Here is a 25,367-nt window from a genome sequence, read left to right as displayed (position 1 = left end):
CCTTCAAAGATATTTCAGAGCAAATGCACCATAAAAACTCACATAATACTATAGATTGTAGTATGTACAATACTACAGTACTACAGCCTTCAGATGGTCTCACCTTAGGAGGGCAGTTACATCCGCTGATCCATGCCAACGCCAGTTAATCTAATAAACCGAGCCAAACTATATTTAGGTGTGCCACGTTGGCTTCCACCAATCATAAAACGGATTGGGAGAATTATAAGTTACTCTAAAGTAAGGCACAACATGCTGTTTAGCTATAGTGGCTCACCTGTGTAGACAAATGACAAAAAGAGATTATATATCATGAAAAACATGACCATGTCTGAATCAGACACATGAAACACTTTTACTGAGCAACATTTGAGCTGTGAAGCTAACCGATTTTCCATTAAAAACCTCATCTGAGTGGTCGCCGTCTACTCCGCTGAGCATCCACTGAGTGCACAAAGCAAAAACAACATTAAGTTGTCTGAGACATTAGCAGAGGGCTCCAGGCAGGGCAACACTGTGCAGCATAAACTCGACTTAAGTTAGACATGTTCTAGGGTCAATGTTTTGAAGAATAAACTGTACACATTTAGCACTATTTGAGGCAGCATCTATTCTAGTCCTAATGCAACACAGCGTTCCTCTACCATTCTAACGTGGAATCTTGGCCACTGTATCCTCACGACGTCATCTACTAAAGGGAATATTTTCTTCTCCGACTGAGGCAGTATTCCCGAACGTCTCTCCGCGATCTTCCAATCTTCAAAAACCCAACCATCACCAGAAGACAGCTGTGTCGTCTGTGGCCTGTGAAAATATTTTTAGCCGTATAAATGTCACAATGACACAACCAAGTAAATATTACTAAATTATGCCATATTACGAAATGACACATCGCTTGCACATTTTTCAGGGGTCAATTTATGTTAATGTCTCTGAAAATATCTCCTTCAACATCCAGAGTGGAAACAAACAGCAGAAGGAAAGCAGCTGATTTGTGACCAGTGCTCAATGGACAATTCAGCACAATTCAAGAAATGCTAGAAATAGATGACTTCTCCATTTATGCTGGAGAACAGCTCAGTTCTTTGTTTCTTGTCTAAGGTCTTCAGTGCGTGAAAGCTGTAACCTTATCACTCAAACAACCCCCAAAGCCCAGAGCTATAGAGACCAGGTACAAATATCAGAGGTAACAACTCGTTTTTGAAACCCAAATTGTAGTTGAAATTATATGTTATGAGACCAAACTATTTCCTGCTGCATTTCCTCTTTTCTCACATGGAGAATTCTAAAGGAAAATCATTAGTAGTCTGCACTTTGCAGATGTCCGTCTGCATTTGTCCCTGGAAAGCAGAAAATGTAAGTCTGAAGTCAACGATATCTTTCCAAACCATTCAATCTGATTAGTCACACAACACATTATGGTATCCACTAATTAGAAAATCACTACAGTTGTAAAAAGCTTGGACAACCTTGAGTGAGGGCGCAACATCTGTAACAATCAAACCAAATCCAAAACTGCAAATGATTTGAAAATAATCTATGAATATGTGAAGTGTCACACTGAAAATATTCACAAAGGTCACTTAAGGGAGAAAAAAAGGCAACATGTGAACACACTTAAGTGTTCTTTTTCTGCAGGGAAAACAGAGCACGTAGATTTATGCAATTTTCCTGGCGAAAACCTTGCTTTAATTCAAAACTTCTGGCAAACCGTGGTGACAGAGACGGCACAATACTGTCCTAAGAGGCTGTATCTCAATGTGTTGGACACCAGGAACATAATGAAAAGGCAGTCATATGATAGACGGCGGCAGGATGTGCAGAAACAGACTGAAATTAAACCGTAAAATCACTGGAGAGAGAGAGAGAGAGCATTGGGGACGGATGCAGCCGCAAGCCTGCACGTCCTATAGGCATTGGTCGATAAACATGTGAATGAGCTGCCAGCAGGGAACATCTTACCCAGTTTAAATCTCCTCTAAAAACAACGTACAGGAAATCAATATTTATCATTCATTGAGCGTGGTCGGTTAAGACCTTGAGCAAGTCCAACAACCCTAGACTGTTGTAAAATGTGGATATAATCGAAGAATCGGACATTTCCAAAGTCACATTGTCATTTTCCCCCTTTAATACCAAGATGTATATTTAACTGGGAATTTAGGGTCTTTGTTGTCATGGCAACGGACAGTATCCAGTGGTAGATATGGCGAATTCTGAAAGGGAATGTGGTGGTTACCCTGGAAACAGACACATGAGTGAGCTGAGGCGCCAAGGAATGAAAATAAAAGAAAGACATTGAACAAGATGCAGACAGCATGGTGACATTCATTACAAACCATTTAAATGTTTCAACAAAACATACGGCTGTCGAGGATGAAGCCTGAGTTTCTGTTTCAGAGTGCCAGTGAATTTTGTTACGAATTTTGTATCTTTTAAATCACGTTTATACATTTTGCTGAATGCATGCCTATGTATAACATCAACCGCTTATTGTTATGCATTGTCCCTTTCCTTAAATAAATAAATAAATAACCTAGAGATCCTAAGCAAAGAAAGCTCAGAATGGAGATCAGCTAATTTATAACATCCATGATATCTGTGAAGGTTTTCAGTCATCCAGGTCATAGTCATCTTCAGTCCTGAACAGAGGTGAACGACCTAGATCTAGTGAAGATAACATGCATGATGTATACTATATTGCATTTTTGACTTTTGGTGTGGTCAGGTTTTGTTATTTACTTCTAGAAACAAAGCCATTCCAAAAGCGGGGAAGTCACTGTTACGCTCCATTGATACCCATTTATAGAGGCATACAGCTCGTCTGTTGACACAAATTACTGACTGCTGAAGTCAGTGTAATAAAGGTTTGATAGCTAATACCCTAAGGCAACCAACGTCATGATTTATAGTGATATCATCATCACTGTAGAGTAACTTAATATAGCGTAAGCAATGATTGTACTATTCAAGAAGCAGTAAGCAGCAACGTGATGCATTTTGCTGATTTAAGGGAAAAAAATCGGATACAACCTAGCTTTGACAAAATGCACCGAATAAAAACATAAGAGCCAATGGTCGGCAAGCCAATTTAAATTTAAATGTTGGTTTAAAAAATACTATTTTGGTAAAAATGTAATGCATACACAGTATCAACTTCCCTAAACCAGGCCAATTTAAAACATTAACTTCCACTCTGAGCAGGAAACACTGTGGCTCTTAGAAAGGATATGCAAAAAGCACAACAAAGGTCAATCAATGTTTAAAATGGGTACATCCAATGTCTATCTGTATGAGCAGCATCCACTGTATCTGCTAATCAAGCTCAACATCAATCACAATAACCACAGGAGAAAGGACTTTATAAACGTAGGATCCATTTTCTTATTCTCGTATACTTGAAGGAAAGCACAACAAACCATGCCACTGAAAACTGCCTCAGTAATGTCTCCTAAGGGGACATTTCCCACAAGGGGGATGTACACATGAAAAAGTTCAGGAGAGTCCACTTTTTTGGTAAACGGGTATCAGAGTGGAAAATTCTCAAAACATCTCCGTTTGGTGTATTTCTGTGGCAGTGTCACATCGTCACATATAGGTCTGGCATATGTAGTACAGCGTTTACAGCAGCTTTCATGTGGATGAAGACATCTCTTGAAAACCCTGTAAGAACGAAGAAAAGGTAAAAGATCACATATGGAATAATCTGTTTCTGTGTGTATGAGGCCTTAATCCTCTTATGGAGCTGACCAGCTTTTTTAAAAACTCAGCTCAGAGTTAAGCTTGAGGAACTTTGATCATCGTATGCTGCAGCAATGAATGGGTTTGCTTTACCCGCAGACTGTGAACCGTTTTTTTCCAGTGTCACCTGAGATTTACCTTTTTCTGCAGCTTTACAATTTCCTTATGCAAATCAACAAGCTGTGATATCCAAAGGTTTGTCAACCGCTGAACATTCTGAGCTTGACCAGCTGCACACGCATATTTAGAACCAGTTTTACATGTGCAGTAGTTTCATTACTCATCAGGCTACATGAAAACAAGGGTTTGTCATTACATTTTTGCCTGACGCACACCACAACCATAAAGCACTGCCTTTAAACAGTATGCAATGTGACGTGAGGCACCGCCAAATATGTGAACAGACCCAAAAAACAGCATGTGTCATGCACTCAATTACCCCTGGCACAGGGAGTTGATGTGCTACCACAGGAAAGCTGTGACAAACAGAGGACAAAGTGTCAACTGAATGCTTGCCGCAAGTCAGAGAGGAGAAAGGACAACGCAAACAAGACCAGGTCAACACCGAGTATTAGTATCGCTGACTTATCGTCCAAATGTATGATGACTTGACTGCTTGCACCTCAACTCAAGCATTACAGAGACTTATTGGGGTAAAGACTGTGTCAATGTCCAGAACTGTTTCAGACAAATGAAATGTTCTGTTTTGCAGTGTATGGGTGAAAGTATTCCTCTTACAAAACAAAAACTCTGTCTGGATAAGAAAGAATCTGTCAACAAAAATCCAGAATGGACTCAAATGTTGGACTCAGGTTGGGTTCACGCATAAGGTGAGTATCTGCGTGCATGCATGTATAAGGGATGGTTGTTGCTTCCTCCTGGATGCTACGCAAATTGTTGTTGATTGCTGTAACCACAAATAAAGGCTACAACTATGTGTGACACTTGGCGTACACTTGAACTTACTCTAGCTAAGTCTGGGCTTGGACAAAACTAATTTTGGGACGCCTCATGGGTTCAGTCAGTTTTCTCTTGGGCTCCATTGGGTTTCGGACAGAAAAATGCAGCCCAAGTTGCACTCCAGTGTTTATCTTAACAGCAGTCTCCAGTTTTGGGAGTCTGGTGCATGTTCCAGGCACTGTATGCATTTGTGTTTGAGTTCTAGCACCACAATATGGCTCTTGGTTGTCTTATACAGTTCTTCATTTAAAGTCTTCATAGGCAAGAAGATGCAGCAGCACTTTTTTTTTTTTATTATGTTGTTTTCGTGTGTGAGAACTTCCTGTATTCAGTAAAATGTGAGTCAATGACACTAAATTAGACAAGGGCTTAGCTGCAGCTATGGGTACAAAGACTGTGTTAAAGTGATCATATGATATGCTCTTTGTTGTGCTAAACTAATAAATTACAAGAGAGGTCACCATGGCACAAAAGGAGAGACAACACTGCTTTGCTTGTGTACACTGCCAAACAATACTGCATTTTTTAGGCGCTAAAGGGTTTTCTTTCTATTCAAAAGACATTGGCCTTGGTCTACTTGTCCACTTGAAGAGTTTACTTTAGAGGCCATGTCAATAAACCTTTATACATACAACAATCACGATCATATCAGCTCTGAACCGTATTGTTCCATTACGACATAACATCTTACAACATATAAAGAATGTGTGATCCCAAGATTATCTGCTGTTGCAAAAGGAGATAAGTGACCAGGAAATCATTTTGTCATAAGATCTGATAGCAAATCTGCGAGATGCTTTATATCACAACAATATATAGAGTAAATAAAAATACTGACTTATGGCACACTTTAGAATAAAAAATAAGACATTTATTTTAATGCAACCAACTGCCCTGTGCCTAGGTGTTCTTATAACTTAATTAATACTTTCTTTGCCTGGACTCCCTTATTTAACATTAAGTCTTTCAAAAGAGATTTGCTAATGACAGGAGGCAGTCCATGTCAGATGTGTTGTGATTACAGTGTATATACATGCCTGAATATAGTGATCCAAACTGCAAACATAGCACACAAACTATGCAAAAAGTATGTCTTAAGGCTCTGGTAAAGCTAGACTGTGTAGCTCTTGTTTGCAAACTATAACCATTTGACACCGTTTGTGACAAGATTACCGTGCTAACCACATGCCAAAGTGGCTTCCTTTTTTTTTCTTGATTAGAAAACCTGTGCTTCAATTTCTGCAAGAAAGAATCAAAAAGCAGGTTATAAAACTTCTAATTAAAAGCACTTTGATCATAATAAATCCGCACAAACTGAGTAATTGTGCAGTACCTTTGATCAAAAACTTTAAAGCACCTGCAAATGTGGCAACATGTAAAAACAACCAGCATGCAGGGAAAATGAGGCTGTTAAAGCAGTGTTAAAGTCGACAATTGTACCTCTCTCAACCAGCTCTAGCTGACTAAATGTGGGCTCTTGACTTGAGATTTAGTGAGGGTTTTATTCACAAAGGTCCTCACTGCAAGACGAACATTTTGTGGCACAGTTTTACAAGAAATAGCACGACAAGAACGAACTGTTAGACAACGAGCTGCAGGCGACAAGCAAGAGTGTGAGTGAGACATCCACGTTATCAAGGTAAGAGCCACCATTTATAGCTCCTGTTCTGTTGTATGGAAATCACTTGTATGGAAATCAGACGAGTCGTGCCACTAACAACTGAAGCAATGGTGGCGTCAGTCTTGCAGGAATGCGTACGTATCGCTATAGCAGCGTTGTGTGTTGTAAATTTACAATATATTCTATGTGAATCAAATTCATACCTAATTTATAAATCATTACTTTTTTCCCCATCCCTTCGAGGCTCTACTTTCACGGCCACAGTCATTGGCCAAAAACAAATCAGTTAACTGTTGAAAAGGGCTAGCTGTTTAATCAATAGTCCTTCAATACGTGACAATAACAGTCACGTAGCCACTAATCCCCGTTTAAACACACAGAACGCTTCTGATTACATAAAAATATACTGAAACCAAAAGTTTTTAGCTCTGCCAAAAACCGACGTTCTTGAGATCAAATATGACTTTACACATAACGGTGTAATATAACCCCACTTCGAACATCTGCCCGAGTGATCCTTTATGAGGCATAAGGGAGAGAAGGCAACATGTGCAACAGCAGCGCACATGAATGTCTGGAGGGAGCCAGCAACAGAATAATAAACAGACCAAAGTCTGCCAGTCAGTAACAGGGTTTATTGTGCATGGCTGAGCACCCCTTAGACAGAGACAAAAACAAGCAAAAGGAAACACGGCGATGTAGCAACATCTTTGCTAAATGTTTTGTGCACGTCTCCATCTCTTAACGCTCACCATCTGCTGGATCTTTCTGGACTCCACAGCAGACCAGGTGTGATCGTGCCACAGCCTAATTTAACAACCATAACAGGACACGGAGGCTAATCTAAAGATACAAGAGCAAAACTCTTTCTGCACTTCGCATGCATTACGATTAATAACAAGACAGTCAGAATATGCAGGTCCAATTCCCACTGTCTGAATAATGTCTCCTTTCAAGAGATGGGAGGAGGGCGGAGGAAGATTGAGAGAGGAAAGTCAAGAGGACTCTGTCCTTGGGGGCAGGGACAGCTGGGCAGGGTGGGATAGTGCCAGAAATGAGCCTTTGTGGTTCTTGAAAAAATCTCCCCCATAGTTACAGCAAACATAGGGACAGTACAGCGCACTGGGCCCAGCTCCACTGATTGGTCACAGTGTAGGAAATGAAGATCTCAGTCTGAGTGGGGAGACGGGGTATGATAAAGAAGCATCTGGCATCCTCCATGTGGCTGCTGAGGAACATCCAGATTTAAATGGGCGCTGCAAATACCGCATCCAAAATATCTAACTGGCAGTGGTTTTGGAAAGGCTCGAATAACACATTTTAGTCAAATGTTCGAGATGCAACAATCAGTTGTCATTTTTATTTGTACTGCCACTTATTTTACGGTTAATGCTTGGTCCATAAATATAATCTTAAGTATCCTTCAAAATGTTATCGAGTTGTTCCTGTAATAAATTGGACATATTCGTTGATATACAGAAAGTTCTTGTTTAAAGCAGGACATTAGAAACACTTGAGCTCTGGAGATTCTCTTGAGATTGTCTGGCGATGCTATATGTGTCACGTAAATGTCTGCCAGCTCCCGAGCACAGTCACCAGTTAACATCTGAGTGAGCCCATGTGAGAAAGCAGCAGTAGAAATTCTAGAGAAGCCACAGCGAGTGTGTGTTCGAGTCAGGTGTCACCCCCCTCTCTTGGATCCACCAGAAGAGAATGTCTGGACCTAATTACCCCGAGTTTGTGGCCGGAAGTGGCTTCATAAACATAGTGCATAATTATCAAGTACTGACAATGGCAACAAAGATTAAAAAAATACTTAAAATACATGACAGACCAGTTGTACTGGATTCCATCTCCCTGTACAAGTGCACCTTAGGTTGCCCGTGAGTGTGCGTCATTAAGCACGGACTATCTTTACAGTGCAGATGCAGAACAGCAGCCATTAACCACTGCAAATTTGGCCTGTTAGGCTCTTGGGCTGTGAAGCACTTTACCCTGATAAGACCGTCCAAGTGAGCAACAAAATTTCATGATGATGCAGAATTCTTATCTAGTATAGATTGAGTTTCGTAGATGATATAAGCCACGGTGATTACTCAGTACTAATGGGGGAAGTCATAGTGTACTCCAGTACACTCCAGCGCTTAGTTTCCAAGTACTGAAATCAAGGACATCTCAGCGAGCACAGAATACAACCAACACCTTTTTTTTTTTTTACAAACTCATAAGATCATGTCAGAGCATACATGACCACACCTTTTTGAAGGACCCACAGTGCAGTTTCCATCAACAACCGACACTGACGAAAACAAACCGCCCTGTGATGATCATCATAAATACACCCACCCCACAGTGACAAACGTATATACTAACACAAACTAAAACGTTAAATATCTCCCCTTGTTTCATGGCTTCACCACAGATTAGACATAACATTAGAAGCAGCAGCCAAAGGGGATTAACTTCAACGATACTTACTCAAACGTAAAGAACAGTCCACAGGTCACGAGTATGAGGATGAGGGTGAGGTAGAAAACCCCCGTCTGCTTCGCCATCATAATCCTTCCATCACAGTAAAATTTATTCCGACCTGGGAAGGACTCCCACTTCCTCTTCTTTTGAGTCTTTTTCTTGTAAGGGGTCTCCATCGGTGTGGAGCTGCGAGTGCTTATCTGGCTGTACTCGCACTCTCTCATGGACTCGGACACCCCGAGATGCATCTATCGCGGATTAAGTTCCCCACAGCTGAAAAAATCCCGGGCAGATGCGCCTCTGTGGAGAAAAAATAAAGTAAAGTGATTCAGTTCAGCAGTTGTTTTCATTCTTTCAAAAGCAGGCACAGACTCAGGTTTTACAATCGGCTTCAGTTTAAAGTGACAGACAATCAAATCAAGACTTTTCTGCAACGGCCTTCCTTCAGTCCATCTCAAAAGTGAAAATCTAATAAAGGCAGTCGTCCTTGCTGGCTGTGGGGGCTTAAATTAATAGATAAATGAATGCTTCTCATATTAATTAATTACTATTGCTGTCTCTTCGTCTTCCAATCATGCTATGTTGTTCTGTCATTTTCAGAAACTGGGTTGACAACCACAGGTAAACCACAGGAGATCTTCTGTGCATTTACATTTAAGCACTTAGACGCTTTTATCCAAAGCGACTTGCAAAAGAGGAATCTTTGGATCAACAAATACATTTTACAGAATTCTTTTACTCAAAATGTACACATGTATATGTATACAATGTTAGGCTGATTCACTAACCAAACAGGCTTCTCTTATCTATTCAAAACAATATTAGCAGTTATACTGATGACAGTAAAACAGTCAGAATTATTATATTATACACAAGTTTGAAATGTGAGTTTACATATAGAAAGTACAAGAAACACTGCACTATATACAATAGGTTTGTTTGTTGTATGTTATTTGTTGATAACGTGTTGTATATGACACTGAAACCTGACACTGTCTCGACCAGACTCTTGTACTTGTAAAGGAGAATTTCTTTGTGAAATAAAGGTTTGAGAAAAGTCGAAGTGAAGGAGGTTTTTTCAGTTGACAGTCTGTAGAAAAAGTTTTAACTTAAACACTCACTTCCTGTTAACATTTGTGGAGTTCTCTGAAGGCATTTGCGTGTGTGTTGTTTTAGCCTGGAGTAAGATTCTTTAACAGCACAGATGAAGGTGGTACAGCAGGTTAGGCTAACCTAACGTTAGCTAACTTGGCAAATAACTTCACTAACTGCTCCCACATAGTACCACTCAGTGAGCTAGCAGCCTAGCATTTAACCTAATCTTTAATAGTGCTACGGCTAATACAGCTAGCAAGTTTTTTGGAAGTGAATTATTATTACTATTAGTATTAGCACGTTGGTCAAGTTGTGTGTTTAAGGCTAGCTTGCGTACCGCTCACTTTATCCTCACATACCCCCGTGTATGACTTGTCGGTGGTGTTTTAAGCTTTAAAATAAGCTCAAGTCATGACTTGACTGTGCTGCCACGAGAGCCACGTTAATAATAACAACGCCGCACACGCCGAGAGGCTTCGCGTACCCCGGCTGTATGCGTCTGCTCTGCCCGCTCAGGCGACTCGTGAAGCGCCGTCTTACCGAGGGAAAGTATCGCTGGTCGTCGTCGTGTCGGGGTGTTGTCACGTAGCTTACTCCGTTCGTTACCCGGGTTTGTTGCGAGCCGAGGACGGAGCGAAGAACACCATGTTTAAAAGTTGAAAGTGGACAAAAAATTGGCGTCCGAATTTGCTCCCAAGAAGAAGAAGTTGGTGTAGGGAAAACTCACACACGGCGGGGCGCTCTCTCTTTCTCAGGCGAGCTCCGGCAGCAGCAGCAGCGGCAGCAGCAGCATCCTGACTGACTGGCCGCTTGCTCCGGAGAACGAATAAAACACGAGCGTTGGCGCACAACACAACCTCCACGTATTTCACCACAGCGTTCGGCGGACAATCTCCAGGAAAGGTGCACCGATCCGCCGCGTTTGTGGAGGGGGGAGAAGTTGCGGCGTTTTTACCCTCAAAAGGCGTGCAGACGGGCAGGCCAAGAGAAGACCCTCACACCGCCCCCTCTTTCTCTCCACTGCCTCCCTCACAAACAACAAACATCAACACGGAGAAGACGGAGGCTCCTCCTCCTCCAGCCGTGGCTGAGGAGGCATTTATATCCATTAATAGTCATATAAAATAATACCGAGTATCAGGGCTGCACGATATACCGACATTTCACCTCATCGTCTAATGACCATATATGGAAATACACAATTTATACAGATATATCATTATGAATGCTAGCATTTTTGTTTTTTTGTGCACAATAAAATACACAGTGCATGCATGCAAAAAGTGCATTGGACTGATCTTAAAGGTGCCATATGTAAGAATGTGGCTAAAAACGGTTACTACATTCAAATTCAAAATACCGAGGTCTTTTGGGTTTCATTTTCTGACGTAACTGGCAACCCGTGGTTGCTCGGCAGCTGAGACTCTACTGACTGCAATGATTGGCAGACGGCGGTACGTGGCGCCACATGCCAAAACATGATTTCAAAACATAAACATGATTTGCAGTCTGCAAAATATATTTTTTTTAATGCAAATATTTTGTCTGTACTGTTGTTGTTGGTGAGTTCAGTTTGTTATATGAACATTATTCCTGAGTCTCTGTGACATATTAGGAGGATTTTTATGGCCAGTTGCTTTAGATTTATTACATAATGCACCTTTAATATGCAATTTTACAAAAATAATACAGAAGAGTATATGCCAATAGTACACATTACAAAACCATGATAGGCCTTTGCCATAAAATCTACTGCAGTGTATTCCACCTGCACTCTAAATGCTCACAGGTATACAAATATACTATAAGGCAGGGGTCTCAAACTGGCGGCCCGGGGGCCACATGCGGCCCCCCACTTAATATCATTTTATAATGAAAACATGGCCCACAACCTCGACCGTCTTTTAAACACAGTGTGTAACTGAGGCACAGCTGCCAGTGAGGTGATAGAATATAATATATGTTTACTAGCAATGTTTTTATAACAGTAATAATAATAAGACATTTTTTGGTCATAATTATGAATGGTAGTGGCCGAAACGGCTCCTGGCACGAATTTTAATTACAGTTGTCCACATTATTATTTATGTAATTTAAATAAATGTCTGTTTTTGATAATAATACATTAATTTTGCATCATAAATAGTATTATTAAGTATACGTGTGATATCATGATGGCCCTCTCTTGACCACAGTAGATGCGCATTGGCCCCCAGGCCTCGTATTATGCACATATACATGAGCTGGAACCTTGAACTAGTATGAAACCACCCAAGAAAAATGAGAAGATTAATCCGTTTTAGTTAGAAATTAGGAGATTAACATGTGGTGTGAACACAGACTGACACTGAAAAGAAATTAAAAAAAAATGTTACTGACGACAGGCAGTCATCGGCAAATAGTTTAGTCATGTGGAGCGTTTCTTTTCCTGCCTACACAATAGAGTGATGCCAAGAACACGTCTGCAGTGATGCAACTTCCCATTCAGCTTGATGAGTGGAGTACAGATGATTGCATCATCATCTGTCCTCCTCTTCAACACCTACACACACACACACACACACACACACACACACACACACACACACACACACACACACACACACACACACACACACACACACACACACACACACCTCCTCATCTTGCACTGAGCTCTTTAGCTCCTTCACTCCCACAGCCGTGCAAATTACCCCCCTTTTTTTAGACGTCTGGCTGCATTTCATGTAATGTGAGAGGATTTAATTGTTCCGGAACACACACACAAATGAGAAAATACCTTTTTTTTTCCTCCCTCGCGACATGTTTTAACGTTGTACCAGTGCCGTTTGTTCTCTGAACGTGAGAATTCAAAGTGTATGTGCCATAATCCCAGCTGATATAGTATAGTTTTTGCACTGTCCTCAGTTCAACACTATGTCATACATCTGCAAACTGTCTGAGAGCAGAACTATCAAGTGGCATCAGTTAATCCCTTGGAAAGCCGTGAATGTTTTTCAGGCCTGGTCTAATTCCTTAAAGGAATACTCCACCAATTAGCATTAATTATTAGCTTTGTATCACTAGAATAGGGGTAGTATTTTTGCAAAATTGTGCTACCCAACCTCCCATTCCCAGAATGTAAACATTGTCAGCCATCTTTGCTAACAGTTACGCTAACACTACCAAGTGTCACTGGTGGCGAATTGAGATCTAGCTTCATTCTTTTCTTTGTTACACTTGGTCCTGTGCGTGTAACTGTTAGCAAAGATGGCTGACACTGTTTACATTCTGGGAATTAAAACCTACAAGTGGGTCTAAAAGTGGACGGGACCTCATTCCCAGAATGTAAAAAGTGTCAGCCATCTTTGCTAACAGTAACGCTAACAGAACCAAGTGTCACTGGTGGCGAGTTGAGAACTAGCTTCATTCTTTTCTTTGTTACACTTGGTCCTGTTAGCGTAACGGTTAGCAAAGATGGCGGTTTACTGTTTACATATCTGCCCTTACGAGTGGGTCTAAAACATGTGGAGTTAGCTTTGCAGTTTCAACTCGGGGGAAACTGCGGTTGGGAAACACGATTTTTCAAAAAATACATCCCCTAATTGAGTAATACAAAGCTAAATGCTAATAGGCGAAGTATTCCTTTAACTCCAGTGTGATGACACATGGCCCAGGTCATGTTTATGTTGGGAAATCTAAGGACGATGAGGTCCTGACTTACATCCCGCCACGGCCTCATCCAGACAGCTTTGTTTTATGTAGAAAATTGGGCAGGATTAAAGAACAAAGTGGGATTAAATTATGATACATACACACCACAGGAACCACACACACGCTGCAACACAAAGGTCAGCATTGTCTTTTTTCGTTGTTTACCCACTGCTCATTCATCTACCTACGTGAGAGGCAGCAGGGATGGGAAACCCGGAGCTGCACCAATCGACGAAGTGCCCAGCTCTCTCTCCTCTCTCTCTCTCAGCCACCTCATCCATCCTGTCAGAGCTCCATGATTCAGCTTCTCAGAGGCACAGGAGTGTGGGAGGTTTTCTCCTGCCATTGGCTGCCTACGTGAAACACGTCCTCCATCGGCCCAAAAAGTAAAGTACTGCAACTCGTTTTTCACCTTCAAACTCTAAATGACAGAAAACACGTCACGCGAGTACAAAACAACAACCAGAAACACAGGAAATGGTTTCTTCGGTCTCCACAGAAACATCGGTTCAAACAGTCAAATACTTACTTTTCTTGCCTGTAATTGTAATTAACCAGATCTGTGCCGCAGGTGCACTCAATAACACACAACTCCTTATATGGACATCCTGGGGGTGTGTGTTTATAGGTCACATATTCAGGCTTTAAAAATTAAAATTAAATCCCAATTTTAAACATTGTGAGTACTTTTTGCTCAGGTGTGTTTATAGAGTTGGTGAAAATTAAAAATAAGTGTCATCAGATTGCCAAGATTGTGCTGAAAAAAAGGATATAATACACTATTTATTGCACATTCCTATATCCTCTGTATATACTGTATATGTTTAAACATAGTAATGGGGAAAAAAGCTCTAAGGCAGGGGTCTCAGACTCAAATGACCTGGGGGCCAATGCGCATCTATTGTGGTCAAGAGGGGGCCGGCTTAGATAATACTTAATAATACTATTGATGATGCAAAATTAATGTATTAATATCAAAACCAGAAATTTATTTGACATTACATAAATAATAGACACTCGTACCAAGAGTTTTATTATGTGGGGGGCCGCATGTAATTGATTGGGGGGCCGCATGGGGCCCCCGGGCCACCAGTTTGAGACTGCCCTGCTCTAAGGGATATTAATCCTTCCGAAGCTGCCGTGAAACACATCTCGTGATGAGACTGTTTTTTTGCTCCTGTTGTCACCCCCAGAATTATTGTTATTATTAACGGTCGCTTAAAATAAAACTGAATGTAGTGCCCACAGGGCGACAGAGAGTCATCCGATTACAGCTCAATATGAAAGAGGAATTTTAGGAAGAACAGACCGAGGACTCTTTAATCAACAAGCTAATTAAAAACCGAGCGTAATGAAGATGAACTCAGATTGATCCGCAGAGTAACCTCTGATAGTAAAATGAGTTACAGGCAATTGTTTCCTTCATGAAGTCAGGCCTGGACCTACTGTCATCTGCACAGTAGACTGAGAATAAAGGTCTAAGAATAATTCTTAAGTGAGATATTTGTGGAACAACCATCATGACTTCAATGTGGCAGTTTGTTAATAACAGCTAAATATAATCCAGTCATGGGATTTTAAGCGTGAAACAAGATGTTGTGACTTCTTATGTGTCCATAAATTCAGTTTAAGCTGTCATGGAAAAGTCCAGAAGACAGAGAAAGATGTGTTGTACGATTTAGTTTGTTAATAACTGGTTCCCAACGTCTGAGATTATCCAATGAATTTGCTCCGCGTAACAAAGAAATCATCAAAACGTACTTCGACAGTCGAGAACATCCTCATTTCCAGGTTTGGCAAACGCCAACAAACGTTTTCTGACATTTTAAGGACCAAACGGATGCTCGATTAATCGACAGGCCTTCCAGAAAATCTATTTATAGGACTTAAATTAAAAAAAGAGAGAGAGGAGGAAAAAGAAACAAAGTGTTAGAGCAACACATTTAAACTGTTGTTTGGAAGAGTCCATTAAGTAGAATCTTTAATGGGTCTCTACCACGACTCTTAACACCACTTTGAGTGCAAAGGAAAATACAACGCGCAAACTTCCTGCATTTAAAAGTTTCAAAGGCTCAGACACAATAAATCCAAGCCAGTGGAGAGTCATGAAGAGCATCATCACACTTTAACACCCGACTACTGTTGCCATCTAGTGGCTGGAGTGAGCGTGGCACTGTTTTTTTGGGAGAAAACATACATGCAACTTATCAATAAACTATGTCACATTTAAAGAATATATACATATATATATGTATAAACATGATTAAAACAAACAAAAAAATATTGAAAAAAACATTTTACATATATATATGTAAAATATATATGTATATTTTATATTTTACATATATATGTAAAATAATGTACATTAAAATGAGTGATGACTCAGCTTAGTCAGATAAGTTAGATATAGTTATAGGTTTTTACTAGTGTTTCGATTGTGATGTTCCTTGAATGCATCACATTGAATGCAACAGCTTTATTCAACTTTAGGTGAAGACTGAATGTAAACTTGTGTGATGTATTTTATTTTGAAATTTTATATATATACATACATGTATATATGTGTAAAATAATGTACATTAAAATGAGTGATGAGTCAGATAAGTTATAGGTTTTTTTTACAAAAAGTGTTTTGATTGTGATGTTCCTTGAATGCATCACATTGAATGCGACAACGGCTGTTACTTTTATTTGGCACAAGTACTTCGATAATGTAACCCAGAGAACCAATATCATTACCAATATCATTAATGTGGTTCTCGGACGTCATTGCAGGGAAAAATCCTGCCACATTTGACACTAAACCTTTGCGATTAAGTTCTCTGACGAGCATTTTTGGCCGTGGTTCGGATGTTGGTGGTCTAATCATACATGACAGCTTATGTCTCGGTCTCTTTTCCTCTAATCATCGACTGAAGATTACACGAAGTAATGAGAGTGGAAAAATATCAAAAGGCTTCAGAGAAAATGACATGAGAGGATGTGACCTCTGAGCGTTTGTGGGTGAGAGAAAACAAGGGCATTCAAACCACCACTCGTCTTATTTGTTATCGCTTAAACGTCTACTGTTCCTCACCTGTCAGCATTTCAACTCCATGACGTGGATTTAATCGGTACTTGGCTCGACCTGCAGATCCAGATCAGTGTGTGACCGTGATCTGGAGATATCTGGCTTCAGCAGTCTGATATGGACAAGAAGGGAGCACAGGCAAGCTATTAACAATCATACAGTACACTGATGAGATTTAAAGTCACACTGTTCCAGATGTTGGCTGTGCTTGTAACATGAAGACGTCCTTCACCCCGACAGGATCAAGACGACGGAGTGAATCTGTGACGAGGAAAGATAGCGACAAATAACACACAATGCACATTTGTTGTCAATTAATAACGAATAATGACATGAGAAATAAGAGTTTAGATTCTCATGAGTAAAGCAATATGTTGCATTTCTCACACACCCAAAAAATGGGTGAACAAATCACATATATATGACAGTAGGAGTAGTTTTTTATATATATATATTGGGTGTTGAGCAGTTAATTTAAATGTGTGTGTACCAGCTGTGGCGTCTGAAATTCATTAACCCTTAAAACACAGAGCAAAAAATGCTTAAAATCAGATTGAATTTGCGATTTTTTTGCACAATTGCTACTTTATATCATGGCAAAAAATGCGATATAAAATCAATCATAACTTTGACTCAACAACAACATAAGAAAAGACTAAATATGTGACCTATAAACACAGACCCCCCAAAACGCCCATATAAGGAGTTGTGTATTACTCCCACTGCAAACTAAGCGTTTAACTTGGATAAACAGGCTCGAACACATCACCCCAGTTTTAGCCTGGGTTTTTAGGCTTCAAGCACATATTAGAATTCATTTCAAGGTTCTTAAATGACTTCACAGAATATTAGCACTGTGGGCATGAAAGTACAAAGTACCAATTTCATGAAGCACAACCACATAAAAATGAAACAGTGTAAACGTGCACCATATCAATAAACTAAGTCACATTTAAAGCAACAAGAGGTGAGCTACATAAACATGATTAAAACAAAAAAAAGAGCAATCAACTTTAGGTGAAGACTGAATGCAAACCTGTGCGATGTATTTTATTTTGAAATTTTTATATATATATATATATTAAAATGAGTGATGAGTCAGATAAGTTTTTAGGAAGTGATTCGATTGTGATGTTCCTTGAATGCATCACATTGAACGCAACAACGGCTGCTACTTTTATTTGGCACATTCCTGCCTCGTAAACGTAACTGGAGAACCATTTATTTATTATTACCATTACTCAACGCCAAAGGAAATACGACAGGCAGTGAGTCGCTTCTGCATTTCCAGATTTGACCTAATTTGAGCGTTACTCTGTTATTTAATCATTCCATTCTCGTTATGGCGAACGACATCAATAACAGTCCACGTGTCAGCAGTCGGTGTTGGTTTTATTGTCTTGGACATAATGCAACGTCTCCGGGTCGATTAAAGATGTTCATCGTACGTTTATTTGTGACATGTGCAGCACAGAGTATAAATGTGTATACTGAGTAAAAGAGAGAGAGAGAGAGAGAGAGAGACATGGAGTCATTCGAAAAAAGAGGCCATTTTTTTTTCTTTCTTTTTTTTTTTACAATGAACGTTCAGGACATCTTGAAGAATCTTTTTTTTCTTTTGATTCAAAGAAATGGGCCCCACTGACATGAATGGAGGACAGTAACAAAACAGAAATGTGTCTCATGTGTGACCTCTCGTAGATAATATCCTCTCACCCTGGCACGTCCACGTCTCGATTACCAAAGCGATTGTTTTCTCAGCTATAATACAATGCATACAGGATTTTTTGTTTGTTTTTTTTCTTACATTGAAACATCAGTTACATCTGCCATGTTCAAATAGTTGACCCATTAACAAAATATGTATAATAACAATAACAAATTTTACCAACAATAAAAGCATTTATTATTATTATTATAATAATAATCAGAAAGTCCCATCTCTTGCTATGCTCGATAGAGACTGAAAGAATCATGTGCGTCCATTGTACAACGGTTTATATACAGTGATGTAAAAATACAGACATGACACAAGTGCTTTTTAGGAAACACAAAGTTCATCTGTGGAACATGTTGAGGCTATGATTGATAAATTAGACACTTCTTCTGACAGATGGTCTGCTCTTCTGTTGATTGGCTGGTGCAATGCCGCCTCCTGGTGGCCTATAGCACACACTGCAGGTGTCTTTAAAAGATTCTTTTTTCCCCCTCGTGTTCTCAAAAAAATCGGACAACTTGCTCTAGTCCTATATTGCACAATTTATCTTCCAGCAACGGAGACGTATACATTTAAGTTTAAAAACTCAGTGTCCCCTGCCCACACACACACACACACACACACACACACACACACACACACACACACACACACACACACATCTGTTGGCAAAAAAGTTCAAACTACTGTACAGTGTCACATATTAAATAAATACTCTCGTTTAACAAAATGTTGATGAGTATATTAAGCATTTATAAAACTGAAAAACATCTCAATGACTCATCGACTCAAAAGGAACCATGTAATTCAGCACCAAAATCTGGCGGCAGCTTTGGCTGACAACGTAAACCAACACAAAACAAACAAAAAAAACGCGAAATTAAAAGTAAAATTAGAAATCCAACACCGGCAGGTATTAAATATCTGTATTAAAATGACCTTTTAAATCCAGAGCCGCCCACTTTAGTGACAGGGGTCTGAAAAGCTATACATATATATTTTTGTTTATGTGGAAAAACAAAACAAAACATTTTCTGTCATTTTGATAAATAATAATAATAATAATAATAAAAAAAAGAAGCAAACCACAGAAACATCTTGTCCACGTCAGGGTCTGCCTCGCCTGTCCCGCCTCTCCTCCTGTCATAATTTCCCCAAGTGAAAGAGAACTTGGCAAATAATGGCCGCCACTCCTGCGCTGAGCACTGACGAAATGGAGATGTCTAACAATCTGCTTTCATACAACACAAACTCCCTCTTGTTCTCGCCCACTTTAGCCATGGCTAACAGGCCTTTAGCTGCTCTGCACATCATGTTGATGCTCGGCGGGTCCATGGGCGGATGGCCCATGTGCAGCAAGCTGTGAGGGTTCTGCTGGTACTGCGCCATGCTCACGCCGTCCTCCAAGAAACCCACCAAATTACCCACGCTGCCCTTCTGCATGGCTATGGCGCGCGCCGCCGTGGGGTCGCCTTGTGCCAGGTGAGAGAGGACGGCCACCGCCATCTCCCGGTACACCTGCGTGTTCCTCTGACTCACGTAACGAACCAAGACCGTAAAGAGTTTTTCTTGGCGGCTGAAAGGCGGCGTCGCGAGCAGGAGGTCCACGTTCCCGTCCTGGATGCTGAGCTTGCAGAGGCATTCCAGCACCATCCTTTGAGGCGTGAGCTGCGAGTGAGGAGCCGCCGACGGGAAGGGGTCCTGGGCTTCAGCAGAGGGACACACCATCCAGTGGAGTAGTCCATCCAGGACGGGGAGGCAGATGGTGTCCGAGTACGTGGAGAGATCCAGCTGTCCAGATATGTTGGCCAGCGTGACCATGGCGTTCTCCCTGAGCAGACTCAGACACTCCCACCACCACTCCTCTTTGTTGCTCGACAGCCCGCGCTCCTGCTGCTCGTCTCTCTGGTAGCTCGGCTGCGACCGGTTCCTCTCCGGGTGCTGGTGCTGCAGCAGGAGCAGCCTGCCCAGAAGGAGAACCAGGGCAGGGTGGCGCGACATGTCCGAGTCGTTGCCCGGGATGAAGGACAGGCTCCGGACGATGTTGGAGACGCAGAGGCAGCGCTTGGACAGCGAGTCCTGCCAGTTGGACGTGGTGGAGAGCGGCGCCTCGTCCAGGCAGCGCGGCTCGTCCTCCAGCAGCGTGATGTAGTCGGGCTCCCCGTCGGCGTGCACCCTGAAGGGGTAGGACGGCAGCGAGCGAGCGGGGTGTGTGTACGAGAGGGCGTCAACGCGAGCACACAGAACATCATCAATGGTAGCAGTGATGTGTTTCAGCGGCTGCTTGTCTCCGTCCTCCTGCGTCGTCTTCTCCTGCTTCCCCTCTTTGCTCATCTTCTCGTCTGTCCTCACAGACTGTGCGAGCCGGGGCTCAAAGTGTGTCTGGATGTGCGCAGTGGAGTCGCCTCCGCCAGCCTGCCAGTGCAGCAGCCCACTGGTGAACTCAGTGATGTAACCTAAGTGCTTGGTCATGTCTTCAATCAGGTCCTCTTTGTGGACGATCTTGATTGGGAGCTTATCGTACTTGCTGGCCTGTTTGGGTTTAGGTTCCAGGTCTGTGACAGGCTGATCCACAGATTCATGTTTACTCTCTGCTGCCTTCTCACTCTCTTCTTCTTTCTTGTCTTTCTCCTCTTCTTTCTCTTCTTTGCTCTGGTCCTCCTTCTTGACACTCACCTCCTCCTTCTCCTCCTCTTCCAAATCCCCGTTCACCACAGCTGTCTCTGGATCTGCAGCAACAGGTGGAGCTTCCTCCGGTACACCTTCTACCTGCTCCGATATCTGCGTCTCTTCAACTGGGGCTAACTCTGATTCAGGTTTAACAGCAGAGTCTTTTTCCTGCTCTGAGATTTGCTCTTCTACTTCTTCTTTGTGGTTAGAAGCAGCATCCAGAAAGCTTTTATGAGCTACAGTCCCCACCTCAAACTCCTCCAGGATGCCAAACATCTCAATCAGGCAGCGGCGGAAGTATTCCACGATAAGCTCCAGAAATCCAGGTAACTGTTCAGACAGAGAGAAAATAGCATTAGTTAAAAGGGTTTACGTAGAAGCTCAAATCAAAGCAAGTCACGTCAAACGGGTTTTTACCTGTGAGAGGTTAAAGGAGGCCACAGTGTTGTCGTCGTACAGCAGGATGTTGATGGTGTCTAGAGCCCACGTGCTTTCTGCCAGCAGACCAGACTTCAGAGACATCATGACGCGCCACGCCTCGGGCGTTCCTGCGATGTTTTGGAAACGGGAAGAAGGGAAAAAAAAAGATGATCAGACATGTCCAAACGATGAAAGAAACACTGGAATTCCTTTTTTTCAAATGTTACCGTATGCTGCTCTTGATGAATTGAGGCGCTAAAATTCAAACCAAAACAGTAACACTTTGTAAGAAGTACACACTATTAGCATTAGCTAAGCATTAATAAATATTGAATTAATCATTTATAACTTAGTGCTGGGCACGTTAACGCATGACTCGTTTCCATGACAACTGACCGGAAAAGGACGGGCGTGACGTCATGTATACGTGCCGTGGCACCGGAGTCCAGTTTACCAGTTAGCTCTGTTAGCTCCTTTAGCGCCGCTAGCGCGCCTACAGTCGAACTGGAGCGGTCTGTTTATTAAACGAAAAGTGCAACGATACAAATAACCAGCGTACCTGTGTACTGCGTATGTGTGCCTGTGTTTTTAAAGTTTAGCGTTACTTTAGAGACTCGTTTTAACTATCGGAAGTCACGTAAACATGACATCATGCACGTCTTTGTCCGGTCAGTCGTCATGGAAACGCACCACACGTTAGCGAGTGTTCATGAGTTATAAATGATTAATTCAATATTCATTAATGCTTAGCTAATGCTAATGCTAACAGTGTGTACTTATTATAAAGTGTTACCAACAAAACATACCGAGAAATGGAACTCACCAGTGTCCTTGGAGGTAAGCCTGCGACGAGGCTTCAGCATGGGCATGGTGGCCTCGATTGATCCTGATGGGTAGTTGAGATCCCTCCTCAGGTTGGGGGGAAACTGGCCCAGGTGTCCACCGACATGCGAGGGCATCATAGCCATCCCAGGCTTGGGCATCTTCATGGGCGACATGAACGGCACTTTGCCCGGCGACAATCGAGAGTCCAAAGATCGCTGGAAGGCCCCTGGGCTGGGCGCCCTGGGCAGGTGATTGGCCATGGACGAGGAGTTGGAGTATGACGACGGCTGGCGCGACGACAGAGGAGCCATGACCCCCGACGACGACATATAGTGCGACTGGCGGGGCCACGGCTCCTGCCCGGGCCGCCCGTCCATGTCGTCTCGACCCATTGAGCCATACGGTGGCATTTGAGACGGCGGCCCCTGTCGGTTGGGGTAAGGGTAGCCGAGGTCTGTCCTGGACGGCCACATGTTGGGCCCATCGGCGGTGTGGTTCACCGTGGGGCCCCCGCCCATCATACTGTGCTGGCTCTGTCCAGAATGGCCCATGCGGTCGCGGGGGTAAGGGTAGGGAAAATGTCCCTGCAAAGGTCTGTGTTCAGGGCCCGAGTAGGCGCCGGTGTAGTGGTTGTACATGTCCGGCTGCTGGTTGGCGTACTGCATGGCGTACATGTCGCTCTCGTGTCTCTTGGGCGGGGGGCCGTACATACCCTCCATGGGCCGTTTGTAGCCCTGCTGAAAGGGTGAACAGTTCATGTTTTTGTGAGTAGTTTTCACATCACAGAGCATTTTGATTCCATATTGTTCATCATGTTTAAGAGTGTGGAGGAAACGCAGCGTTTTAAAACCGAGCTTTGATCACGATATAACGCATATACACAACTGTCTGGATTATATTTCATCTAAATGTTTATCAGTTTTGCAGAAGCTTTTCCTGCAGACATTAATTGTTGTTATCTATGCTTTAAACTTGAATTTTGATTGAAGTGAGACAAGCCGAGGTGAAAATATGAGCAGCGCGAACTAGAGCCGCAACTAACGATTATTTGCATAATCGTTTAATCATAAATAGGCCCTGTTATTATCCATATTCATACTTCGATCGCGTTGATGTAAGAGTCTCTCACCTGCTGCTGCGGGTACAACCCAGATGGATGCATTCCATATGGCATGCTGGGATACTGCTGACCGTAGCCATCGTGTCTGACATAAGAGGGAGAGGGGAATTTATCACTCGCTGATATCACTGAGCAGTTTTATGACTCTATAAATGGATTCTGCAAACACACACACACACACACAGTGAGTGCTAACCTCTGCTGTGAAGGGTATCTGCTGGGAGAGTACATGTTGCCTTCACTGTTGGACGGACCCAGGTTGTTCTGACTTCCAGGAGGACCCATGCTCCCCTCCATCCCCATCACATGGTCCGGTCTAGAGATCAAACAATACATAAATGACACAGCTTAAATAAAACCACGAGCGTGGGCCTAAGAGCTCATCTTAGTCCTCTGTCAAAAACAATAATATACGAGTAACACCATGTGTGCATACCTCCTGTCATAGCCCGGCCCGTATGGATACTGTGACCTTTGGTTCATGCTCAGTGCAGACGGGGGTCGACCGTACATTTCCTGCATGCCACCGCTGGGCATTTGGGTCGGTATGTAGGGATCGGCTCCTGCCACTGTGGAGGAAGAAGGCAGAGAGGAAGTAAATGCACCTGAGGACGAACACAATGGATACAGCGCGGCTGACGAGAGCTTCAGCGAGGAGAGTTTTTAGGAGGTTTTTGACCATAAAAACTAGTTAATGTATGAAAGTAGACCTCCATAACTCACACATATGTGCGATAGGACCACTCTATGGGAGCTTTAAGTCTAACTGAAGCTGTGACTGCACGAGAAACATGAAATACTTCTTCAAACCAGCAGGTGGCAGCATTCCTCTACAAATGCTCACCAGCGTTCAATGATTGAACCTATTGTTCTAAGGCCACAACTGTTGTTATGCAGCTACCATCCGCCACATTATTCATTCAGCCGCCGCTCTCTTCATCCTTCAGAGGAGCCGGCGCACCTTTCTCTAACTAACGAACGGACCTGTTTGTTCTGAGGATCGCGCGAGTTGGTCAAAAACAGGTGCTTCTCAGCGGGGCGGCGAGGATGAAAGGTTGAAAAAAACGAGGGAGGATGAAGAGAATTAACAAAGTCGGCATGAAACGGGGAGGCAAAGTAACAGAAGGAGCCGGTGTGTTTTCACATCTCAGCGGCAAGAACACACACGCGCACACACACACACAAACACACACACTTCTGTCCTGATCTGAGACGGTGATTAGACGATGAATTATGGGCGACGACACAGACGAAAGAGAGATGGCTTCTTCTGAATACACTGAATCGTTTTGTTTACCGTCGCGTTGTCGCAGATTCGTGTGACGATGTAAACAGACCCAGGCCTCAGCGTGTGTGTGTGTGTGTGTGTGTGGAAAGCGTGTGTCGCAGTGTGTGTGTGTGTGTGTCTCGCGCACTCTTCCTCATTCCGGCGAAGGGGTCCTTGGCATCGTACTGCATCCTCATCATCATGTCCGGCATGCTGAGGCCCTGCTGGTAAGGAGCTGCGGGCGGCAGGGAGGGAGCACGCTTCTGGAAGGCCGGGTCGCTCACCTCGGAGAAGGGGTCCTGCACACTCACACTGCTCCTGGACGAGGTAGAGAAAGAGGAAGAGAGATGTGTGAGAGGTTAGAGACTGAACACACTGATGTAAAGGAAGGAGAACACTCAATAAATGATGGAATGTTTCATTTTAATACGACGTATACATATATATATATGAGTACTGCAGTCGTAGTGATATCATAAGCAGAAGTGCTGTACTTAGGATAGCGTGATTTTACATTTTAGAGCTTTAGACACTTCATATTCTATATTTCTACACATATCTATATTTGCTTTGCATATCTGTCAATTCTCGAAGGAAAACGGAGGAAAAAATAAATTCTGAATGGAGTAAAATGTAATATTTAGACCAAAAATGTGGAAAAGCAGAAGGATAAAAAAAAACACTGAACCTGAAAAG

At 42.4% G+C, this 25,367-nt stretch overlaps 2 protein-coding genes across 2 annotated transcripts in view; both read right to left on the bottom strand.

The window, feature by feature from the left end:
- zdhhc14 (zDHHC palmitoyltransferase 14) overlaps positions 1-10,850 on the bottom strand; it is a gene marked incomplete at its 3' end in the record, with an annotated part of 34,526 nt that extends 23,676 nt beyond the window's left edge. Inside the window, exons 1-2 of the mRNA XM_083908152.1 lie at positions 10,430-10,850; positions 8,801-9,094 (exon numbers count right to left, since the gene is read on the bottom strand). Of these exons, the coding sequence (XP_083764278.1) occupies positions 8,801-9,042 (242 nt within the window). The 5' untranslated portion in view covers positions 9,043-9,094; positions 10,430-10,850. The remainder of the gene's footprint in view (positions 1-8,800; positions 9,095-10,429) is intronic.
- An 8,662-nt stretch (positions 10,851-19,512) lies between these two features.
- Positions 19,513-25,367, bottom strand: part of LOC310942139 (AT-rich interactive domain-containing protein 1B-like) — a gene marked incomplete at both ends in the record, with an annotated part of 189,328 nt that continues 183,473 nt past the window's right edge. The window contains 7 exons of the mRNA XM_083907446.1: positions 19,513-21,369; positions 21,457-21,587; positions 22,283-23,021; positions 23,414-23,489; positions 23,601-23,720; positions 23,841-23,973; positions 24,820-24,989. Coding sequence (XP_083763572.1) covers positions 19,513-21,369; positions 21,457-21,587; positions 22,283-23,021; positions 23,414-23,489; positions 23,601-23,720; positions 23,841-23,973; positions 24,820-24,989 — 3,226 coding nt within the window. The remainder of the gene's footprint in view (positions 21,370-21,456; positions 21,588-22,282; positions 23,022-23,413; positions 23,490-23,600; positions 23,721-23,840; positions 23,974-24,819; positions 24,990-25,367) is intronic.

Source organism: Microchirus variegatus, assembly GCF_963457635.1.
Source record: "Microchirus variegatus genome assembly, chromosome: 21".
NCBI classification, from domain to species: domain Eukaryota; kingdom Metazoa; phylum Chordata; class Actinopteri; order Pleuronectiformes; family Soleidae; genus Microchirus; species Microchirus variegatus.
Note: the sequence above shows the minus strand (reverse complement) of the source record. Positions and strands in the feature narration are given on the sequence as shown.